General features: G+C 32.9%; 1 protein-coding gene across 4 annotated transcripts in view; it reads left to right on the top strand.

Annotated features, from left to right (window-relative positions):
* Window positions 1-2378: 2378 nt before the first annotated feature.
* The window catches only part of LOC145319823 (serine/threonine-protein kinase STK11-like), a 38044-nt gene continuing 29613 nt past the window's right edge, over window positions 2379-10809 (top strand). For 2 of the 4 annotated variants that reach the window (XM_080162186.1, XM_080162188.1), the window contains exons 1-10: window positions 3476-3535; window positions 5107-5146; window positions 5325-5935; window positions 6283-6343; window positions 6731-6816; window positions 7216-7311; window positions 7661-7749; window positions 8199-8286; window positions 9793-9894; window positions 10448-10546. In XM_080162186.1, coding sequence (XP_080018312.1) covers window positions 5393-5935; window positions 6283-6343; window positions 6731-6816; window positions 7216-7311; window positions 7661-7749; window positions 8199-8286; window positions 9793-9894; window positions 10448-10546 — 1164 coding nt within the window. In that variant the 5' untranslated portion in view covers window positions 3476-3535; window positions 5107-5146; window positions 5325-5392. Of the gene's footprint in view, window positions 2461-3475; window positions 3536-5106; window positions 5160-5324; window positions 5936-6282; window positions 6344-6730; window positions 6817-7215; window positions 7312-7660; window positions 7750-8198; window positions 8287-9792; window positions 9895-10447; window positions 10547-10809 lie in introns of those variants that run through there. The other 2 variants (XM_080162187.1, XM_080162189.1) reach the window with 2 other exon arrangements.

The following is a 10809-nucleotide window of genomic DNA, read 5'->3' as shown; positions in this document are numbered from 1 at the left end:
ATTCACCCATCTTGTGTAGTCAAGAGGGGTGTTAAATAAAAAAGTTTTGACGTTTATCTTTTTCCCCCATACTACTTTATGTGTATACTCCCCAAAAATTTTCACCTAATTGTAATAGTTTGAAAACTTTGGGGACTTTGATTAAATCTTGTTTTGGGTTGTACAAACCTTCAGTGTCCAAACTTTTCCACCATCATTTTTTATCTACAGTCGGGGTTGTGACTTTGTCTATCGTGATTGGGGGTTTCAGCAATTTATCATCCATTGTCTTATCCCTTAAGATCCCTGAATATATAAGTATCTATAGTACAAAGTAGAACGATGTCTGTCTGGCCTTCCGTCCGTTCGTCTGTCTGTCCCTTAAGATCTCGGTAACCACTGATCCGATCAGATTCTACTTATCAGGGTATATACCTATTGGTCCTGTGGTGGTTTTAAGCTATTTTCTTGGAGGGTGGGACACCCCCAACCCTCCCAAAAATGAAATCCCCCCCCTCAAAAAAATTGGGGGGAGGGGGAGAGTATGGTTCGCAGCACCCGAATTTTTTTTTAAACTACCTCATGGGGCAAAGCCCCTAGAGGCTAGGGGCGAATCCGCAAGTGTATATTAAAGAAATAGTAGGAAATAACCTAATAACCTTGCATGTTTGTTTGTGTATTGTTTCTTGTTGTATTAATATTATTGTTTTAAGCAAATATACACAACAAATCTAATATGTAATATTCTTTAAAGGAAACACATACAACATTAGATATCTTAACAGTGGAGAGAACTTTTTTTGAATGTCTATTTCATAGCAGGGACCTAAGGGACAAGACAATGGCCGATAAATTGATGTTCATCCCCAATGATTATACACAAAAATAACCCGTCTGTATATTACAATTAGTGGTTGAAACGTTTGGACACTCAACTTAATGAACCAACCAATTAAATTCAGTAAAAGTCCCTAAAGTTATTAATCCAACGAATAAGAAAATGATATTTTAAAATTTAAATATTAAATAAGTTGTTGTATCACTATCATAAATACTCTATAATTTATTTTTTGATATTAGATCTGTTGTTATAAAACACTAAAAGACATCAAAAGATTTATCCTTGAATATTAAATCCATTGGAATAACACATATAATAACAATAAATGATGTAAATGGTGCCAATTATGAATACGGGAATAATTGATGGAAAGGTGTGGGTGTGCCATAGTTTCCCCCAAAATTACAAAAGTCTATTTTATTAGCCATTAAAAACCTTAATAGCAAACGAATATTTTATTATTATTTGTTGATCTAAGCAAAAATAAATGGGAACTTTGTGCTATACTTATATAGATATTTAAAAACCTATTTGGCTAGCCATCCTCCATCAAGGACGGTTTTTTAAACTTTTGTTTATGCATTTTTATTTATAGTTTTAGTGTCAAAACTACAATCTAACTTATAATGTATGTTTTATGACTTAAAAAATTAGTAGTAGAACGATAATATTTACTAAATATTTTTCACTAATATTTTTATCTATATAGTTCTTTTCAATAAGAAATACACATATTTAGTGAATATTATCATTCTACTATTGTTTTTAAGCCTTAAAACTCACGCCTTTATGGAATTTTAGCACAACCTACCTCCCCCTTTTTCGCTGCATTGGATGTTGTCATCCTTAGCTACTTTTATCCATAAGTAGCTCAACAATAACTGGTTAAAAAGATTTTTGAGTCAGATCTATTGTATAGATGTATACAGAAAACTACCTCCCCCCTTTTCCAATGACCTTTTTCGCCTGCTAGTAAATTGTTTTCTGCCACTTGGCTTTGTTAATATTCCCGGACACTATTGGTTGATTTTCAAAGACCCAATTGAGAGTCGGCAGAAGGTCCTTGGGATGGGGACACACAGTTATTTAACCCATTCTCCCTCTAGTGTTTTACTGCAATATTTAGAAATTTATTTAATTAATCATTTGTGTCCTTAATTCTTCATATCAGCCCGCAATTAATAAGGAGGTTAGTTTTTGAATGTGTAGACGGACTAAAAGTCATAGACTTTTATTATAGAGTAGCTACTATTTTATAGTCTGTAATTTTTAATTATTAATTAGTGAAAAATAATTCGTATTTTCAAAGGCTTTCTTTTGACATATTGTTATTTTAAGAAAAATCTAGAATTTACCAGTAATGTACAAATTTTAATCAATTGAAGTTTAAAATATTTAATTATACTATTGTAATTGTTTTAAAAATGACATTTTGGGGTTCAAATTTTAGTTTTGCTTTTCATTTTGGTAACTATGTTTTGTAAGTTGATTAAAATTTGGCAACCGTGTCCTATGTTTTGCTAGGATGCCGCGTTACATTATCAACTTTATTTTTAATGGCCGAGCCATAGAGCCCAACAATTTTTCTTAGAAGAAAATAAATTAATTTAGAGACTTAAACAAATATTATTTGGATATTCCTAGGGAAGGATTCGTTTGAATTTGAAATTATTTGCCTAAGCATTTTATATTTTGAACCTATAAATTATCCAATTTTTTTGGTTTTTGTTACAAAAGTATTATTTTTAAATGGATCTTGATTACCTAGTTAATTCTGAAAACTATTTTAAAAAAATTGTATAGAACGAATTATTACTGAAATTAACGTCGGTATATTTAAATGATGAAATAATTGACATTTATAGTAGTTCGTTTATTTGTTAATTGTTTTTTTGGGGGGGAGAATTAATAATTTAAAACCCATACCCCGTAATTTTTGAAATCGTAATAATATTATATTTGTCTGAAATTTGAACTTGAAATAATTAACATTTAAGGGGGAATTATTGTATTGATTATGCTTAGAAAGGGAGAGGACTTAAGACTTAGAATTACACTGTATTCACTTAAAAGTATTCTAAAACATATGATATGATAATATCTCATTCGTTCATTTGGTTATTACTTAACTATATATGGAACAAGTTTTATTATAATTTTTTTCTTTAAAACTTAATTTTTTTTCTCGTTATTCACCTCTATTCACCTATCCGTAAAGATATATTTGCTCTTGCTTTAGTCTTTCAAATATGGCAAGTCATTACTGATTTGGTTTTCAATGCAAATATGTTAATGCTGTCAGTAAGCTAGTTCTAGATAATGTTCTAACCAGAGTTGACAAGGAGGAACGTACGTTTGACTTAAATATTTGAGGTCCTAATTAGCAATCTAAATTGACGATAATATCACGGATTTTATATAACTTGTATATAAATGCAACTATAAACTGTTCATCACTCACCTTGAACCGGTATAGTTCTCCTTCATAGTAGAGGTTATATAAGGTTTTCTGATCAATTTACTGTAAAGAAAACAATATTATAATTATAGTTCATTATCTTTGTGGTAATATAAAGAAATGGTAGAAATTTTGTTAAGAAAATATTTCAACTAAGTATTAAATAAATATTTTAAATTCAAACAATCCATACATACCTATATAGATATTTATTCATCGGAGAAGTCATCAAGATGGAAGCGATTTTCCACGAACAGGTAGGAGAATAAAATATATTTTGTACATGGAATTAACCGATAAGATTATACCTAAATTGAACAAATATTCATGAGAATATAGTAAAGATTTTTTTATTTATCGGAATCAAAAGAAACGTTACGCAAAAAGGAATATTTATTGCCTAATAAACCTAAAAAGTTGACATATTGAAGTTATTTGTTTTGTTTATTTAAAAACATTCGTTTATGTGCTAATATTATTACACACGTATTTATTACCATCACAGGGATAGGACAGTGGAGATAAATTAATCCTGGACTGGATCTTTAAATCATTTTAGTGGTGAGTCAGATCGGGGTGCGCCGAATTTCAGCCAATCACAGCGCGGCATTTCATAAAATGCTGTGCTCTCATTGGTGGAAAGTTGGCTCCCCCCGATCTGGATCACCACTAAAATGATTTCAAGATCCAGCTGGTCTGAAATGATTTTCTTAAGTACATTGATTTATCTTCCATTTTCTTCTCCCTGATTTATTATTTACTTGAATTGTGTTTTGAATATTTTGTAAACCTAAATATGTTGTAACCAAAGAATGTTGGCCGCGCTACTTTTAATTTATCTTTGAAACATTACGTCAATTTAAATAACATAGCAACAGTAAAGTGTTAGGCATTAAGTAAAAATACTCGGAATAAAAACTGTTAAGTCGTATGCACACTTTGATGGGCATACAGTTAGGTACTTAAATGAATTGCTGTGTTTTGAAATAACCAAATAACTAACTTCCAAAGACAGAATTATAAAGAATAACTTTAAAGGAAATATCATTCTCGTATTCATTCGAATCCGGTGGATAGGAACCGGTTCTCATCCATACGAAAAAACTATGTCTAGCATCGTATTATATCTAGCTTTCTACGAATATAAAATGTACAATCATAAGATTAAAACCAGTTTTTTAACCGGTGCTTTCGGCACCCCAAGGCTAAAAAACTGGTTTTAAACTTTTATATCCACGGAAAGCTGTTTATAATACGATGCGAGAAATAACTATTCCCGAATCCTTGGTATTGCATATACTACTATTATTTTTATCGTCTTAGTGAAATGAAAAAGTGAAATGAATCGACCTAATTACTATACGACCAAAGAAATATTTAGCTTTCCTAAAACACAGCAATACATTCATGTCCTAACTGACAGATGTTTATTTTGTTTTAAAAACTCAGACTTCCTCAATTAATCAGAAAATAATCAAAATTTTCTGACAAATATGAAAAATATCTGTTTATATTGATTATTTATTTTCTGTTTATCTTATAAATATTTGTCTAAAAGAGATAATTTTTGTTATGTTTATTTGTAAATTATAATTTAAATGTCATTTAAAGGTCTCATATATAAATACACATCACAATTAAACTGATGCATGCTTAACTGTTGTTTATGTTGTTTAATAATCTAATTTTACTAACCTCAAGCTTTTTAATCACAACAATCCTGAAACCAGAAAATAATCCACCAACCTATTTTTGTTCACATTCTTTGGTGGCAAATAATTTTCTCCCACCAAACAAGATTTATGTAAAATAATTTTCCTGTTTTCAGGACTGGACTGAAGGCTGGCCAATTTAAGACATGGCTACAGGCAGGGACCAGGGGTATAATAACTTCACTAAAAAAATATCCTTATCCATAAACTTAAATCACCAATATTGTTTCATTAACAGTCACTATAATAACATTCCACCGAAATACATCTTAATTTCTTTGTTTCATTTCATTTTTTAAATCAATTATTTATACCCTTGACTTGCAAATGTAAGGTTGAATTAAAATCCTCGCGAGCCGGCCAACATGCTCTGGACGTGTATTTCCCCGCACTATGTAATTCATGGCTGATCTGGGGGTTGGGGCTGGAGGGGATGCTCCCCCCCAGCTTCAAGTAGATAACCTGCAAGAACAACACGTAGAAAAGAGCAGCGACCAAATTAACGACAAAGAAAATTCACCCAGCAATTGTATGGTAGAAGATGTGCTAAGCTGCACTACTAGTGATCATGAAAACTCGGAGGCTGCGGCCCTAACACAAAGTGATACAGGTGACAACAATGCAACACCTACTCAAAATGAAACCACTACAGAAACACAAAGTGAAATGGCGGGAAGTCAAAATTGTGATAGGGGAGAAAATGCGGGAACGCCGGATATCAATCATGAGGAGGATGGGGAGGATTTGATTGATGGGCAGGACAGGGAGGCCAACACAGAGCCAGGGGACGATGCCAGTTTTGGGACAGGCGTCACGGTTGGGGGTGGTGGTGGGGGAGGGATTGGGTTCACCCTCGGGGCCGAGAGTAAGAATGAAATAATGGATTCCCTGGCGTTCACGCTGCAACATGCCGAGGGTGCTGGCTTTCCAGATCTAGATCAGGAAAATATTTTCATTTCCACTTAGATATGAATTTTAAAGAATTCGTATTTTTGAATAAATTCATTTGTTTTTGAGAAATAAAAAGTATTGGTAGGACTTTGATAGATATCCTTTGACATGAAGTTTTATCATATTTAACCTTTTTTCTCAAGCAAAGGCTCATTTAAATGCGTTATCAAGAGTTTATTTATTTCTTACACCCATCGAAGTTTTTTTTTCAAACCTGTTCTTTGTATGGCCCTAGGAACCTCAAAAACAGTGTTTAAGAAATATAAGTGTTAACCTGCATTCCTATTCATTATTTCAAGTAAAAAAAAGATTATTTTATGTTATGAAAATATTGACAGGAAGTTATAAACCTGGATGATGTTCCTGTACAACCTGCTCCAGTTTGGGCCCATCCGCCTCCAGGTAGCAAATAATTCCAATGCCTTCGACTTTATAACGTATTGCATCCGCTTGTTGCCGGGGAGGCTTTAGGTCCAATTTTCGGTAAAGTGTCGCTTCATAACTAAAGACGTTTAAAATGGTTCCTACTACTGTTATGTCAGGTATGCAATCTTATCATTTAGAGTCGGTAAAAGCCTTTGGCTAAAACAAATGCAGCTGATTTTCATCCACATTTTGGACTTAAAAACAAAGGTCGTGCGGTAAAATGTTTTTTTTTTGTGTGATCCTGCACGATTTTGTTCAGAGATACGGCAAATACCTAAGATCTAATTGCGTTTGAGATGCCGCTAAAGGAAAGGGTGGCATCCGGTGATTTTTATTAATACTTAACATAATATCCTTTTTCAGGTTCTGGTTGGTCAAGGTCTGGATCGGCTGCTGGATCCGTTGGCATGTATTCTGGCAGGTTTAGTGCTATGGCGCAATTCGACCAGGTAAATAAAAAAAAATACTCAAAATTCCACTTTTGACATTGATTTTTCCTTATTGTATTAGGCTGTACAGCAAATACCAAAAACATTTAATAACAACCTAACTATATTTGTATCTCATACCTATTCATGAAAATTATTTACTTATTCAATTCAACAACAAGCACCTAGACTTACATGCAGTACTTTTCAGCTCCGCAGTTCCACCTCTCCTCCTTTAGGTCATATATCCAATAGGTAATATTTCTGCATTTAAGTGTTGCAAAAAAAAATTTTGGGTGTCCGGTCCTGTCTATAAGGAGAACAAAAGTTGGGTTCCACTTGGGTTTCGAAAACCCAACTAATGCACACATGTAGCCAAGGTAGTATAAATTGAAGAAGTTATATTTTTAAATATTGTAGGACTTTGGTTGGGATGACAATATATCTGATTTGTTGGCCATCCGTCGGGTTGACAGCAAGGATGTGGTCTATGAAAACAAGAAGAAAACTACCAAGGTACCTACCTAGTGTTTATTCTATGATTCAATCTTTATTTTTTACTTTAATAGTACCTAGATCTTTTAATTTTAAGATATTAAAATTAGTTTTGACAATTATATGGCCATCTAATTCTTATTTGAAAAAGGCTCTATTTTAACCCATATTAAAGATTTAGGTACTTTTTATCATTTATTATGATTTAATGGGACACTTGCCATTCCCTGAGGAGAGGATAATATCGTTCAGATATTTTTCGTTGGCAGAACGTTAAGTTTATCCCATAACATTCTTTAGCTCTTTGTCAACACAACCCTAATATACTATACTATACCTAGTCGTTTCATTTCAATTCTATTTTATTTAGATAATCGGTCACTATGTGATGGGAGATGTACTTGGCGAGGGAAGTTATGCCAAGGTCAAAGAAGCCATAGATCAAAATACGCTTTGTCGGTAAGTATTTCAGTTGATCGGTAATGCATCAAGTTAGTAAAATATAATAAAATGACTTCCAAACAGTTCTATTTTTCTATGAAACATCTTAGACTGTTAAGATTGTTTTTTTTTTCATATGGGTACTTTAAAAAGAAAATGAATTTATCGGTTCGTTGATATGTAATGGTATCTTGCACAGGTTTTTATATTTTATAAAAAAAAATCCTTGTAATAACGATCACAAGTAGCAGAACCAGTACCCTTTATAAAAATACTCCATCTTGTATAAGAAACTGAAAGGATTTTCTCTTCCAACCTCCGTGTGAATCTGAATTCAGAGGATCAGAGCTATATACAATACATTATACCTACATAGCTAAGTAATACCAAAATAATCTGTCATTAAGACATAAAAAATTGTTGTCAACACAACAACAAATAATAAATTAATACTTTTTTTTGTTTAGACGAGCTGTGAAAATAATGAAGAAACGAAAGCTGCGCAAAATTCCAAACGGAGAACAAAATGTCCAACGTGAAATTGAACTTTTACAGGTTTGTGAAATCAGAAATGTATTGGTTGACAGTTTAAGGCACTAACCAAAGATTTTAGTCAACAGTAACACCCCCTTAAATTAAAATGAGTTAGACCTGTAAAACCCTTTTTTACCACCCCATTCAATTTCAAAATCCCGTGAACGCCAACGGTTAAAACGGAGAAAAACACATTTGACGCAATACCTACCTAATGATTTTTTTTGATTGGTAAAAATATAGGTTTTCAAAGGGGGGGGGGAGGGGCGGTTAATGCAACCATCTCGTAATCAGTGAGCAAATGGCACTTAGAATTCGAATTTCGATCTGAACTTTTGCATGAGTAATCCTTGGTAGGTCTATTTTCCCTAAGTCGAACAAAAAGTTGGAAAAGTAAAGGCTGGCGGCTCAGTCGTTTTTTGCCTTTTTTCAGGGTAAATCCATCATCAATTACGTAAGAATAAACTTTTTAAAACATATTTTTTGTTTAATTCATGTTAAATGATAGCAATAACCATTCTCAAAACTTCTATTACCAACCAACATCTACCGTCTAGAACTGTTTGATAGCGTTTTGGAGTGCAGAGAGTATTATGTGGAGATAGGTTTCGTGACTAATTTTCAATATAGATATCCAACAAAATGGCAAAACGGCTGAGCCGCCAGCCGTTACTTTTCCAACTTTTTGTTCGATTAAGGGAAAATAGACCTACCAAGGATTACTCATGCAAAATTTCAGATCGAAATTCGAATTGTAAGTGCCATTTGCTTACTGATTACGAGATGGTTGCATTAACCCCCCCCCCCCCCCCTTAGGTAGGTAACGAGGGCAGGGGTATTTCTTTAATCTTTTTATATTATTATATGATAGGACAGGTATATGATAGGCCACGTGCATTGACAGTGATACATCGAGTTATACAGTGAACTATTTATTAGTAAAGTGTCCCTATGATAAGGAGAAGTCTGTGTACGTGCACAACCATGCGAGTGGTATTCTCTGCTATAGTTAATTGGAGATCTCTATGTTTTTATTTCTATGTTCTAAAGATACCTAGTTTGTTGTTTAATCGAAATATACTTTACAGATGCTTTACAAATAATAACTACTATAGAGTATTAAATATTGGGTTGATATTTTTAGCAGGGGTATATAATATATATTCTGCAAATTTGACCCTGCTTAAGGGGGAGAGGAGATTAAAAAATATGTGGCTGGGGGAAAAAAATGTAAAAAATAAGAGAACTGAAAACATTTCCTTGGTGAAAAAAAATTGAAAGAATATTTAGGTGGGCTGATAGATAATATGAATAAATAAAGTCTTGAAAATATTTTTCCATTTTTCCCCTTCCTTGATGGAAAAAACTAGGAGGGGAAAAAAATATTTTGCAGCAGGGGAAAAAGATAAATCTTGTGCAGAATATACACCCCTGCTTATATCTGATTGTTTGTTTCATTTTGGGTTACATATTGTATATCATATGTTATTTAGACATGGATAAATAATATCAAACTTTTTATTTCAGGCTTTGAATCACAACAACATCCTAAAGTTGATAGAGGTGATGTACAATGATGAGAAGGGAAAGATCTACATGGTCCTGGAGTACTGTTGTGCAGTATTACAGGTACAATTTGATGCTTAAGTCAGAAGTTGGAAATAGCCACAGCCAGGGATCTTAAAGGATAAGGCAAGGGATAAAAACTTAACCGGGTCATGGAAAGAAAACGAAGTTGCGGGTTTCATCATATTTTCACATAATGTTAATGATTGTCCCGCAGGGGCTATAAATAGGAGGAAAGCTACTGTGAAAATACGATGAAACCCGCAACTTCGTTTTCTTTCCATGATCCACCTTTCTTTAGTTTAAAAACTTTTGGTTCAAAACTTTGAACACTACTAGTTTTAATCTAATCAATAGAATTAGAAATACAATAAAAGGTCCAAAAGTTTTTAAGGAGTGGGGGGGGGGGGGGTGTGTTAAGTGACATGTTTTTTCTCAAAATCTGAAACGACAGGGGAACTACCGCTGCTGTATAAAAACGACATATGATATCCTGCCAAATTTTTTGTGCAATTTCTTGAGGTCCATAAGAGACTAAACCATCTACATACCGAGTACCTCCTACGTTATTTTAAAATTTGTTTATACAACTAACTAGGTATTAAATTATTTTCAGGATATGTTGGAGCAAAGTCCCGAGAAAAAGTTCCCCATGTGGCAAGCGCATGATTATTTCACTCAACTTCTAACTGGCCTGGAATATCTTCATTCTAAGGTACAGGCTAGTTTTAAACAAGGATAAATATATCCATAAGTAGGACAATTACAAAATTGATGAAAAGGAAATTGAAATAATAGTTTTATTACTCTAAATTACCATGACACAGTACCTAATCAATCCAAATTAAAAAGGAATTTCTTTCTTTTGAAAATTTTTCATTTTATTTATCTAGTCACTTTTGATTCGCTCCTATAAAAAAAGAGCAAAGATATAAGCATAGATTATTTCTGAGAAATTATGCTGTTTATTGGTTATTA

This window comes from Acartia tonsa, chromosome 5, assembly GCF_053477335.1.
Source record: "Acartia tonsa isolate MP-2025a chromosome 5, ASM5347733v1, whole genome shotgun sequence".
In the NCBI taxonomy this organism is placed as follows: domain Eukaryota; kingdom Metazoa; phylum Arthropoda; class Copepoda; order Calanoida; family Acartiidae; genus Acartia; species Acartia tonsa.
Note: the sequence above shows the minus strand (reverse complement) of the source record. Positions and strands in the feature narration are given on the sequence as shown.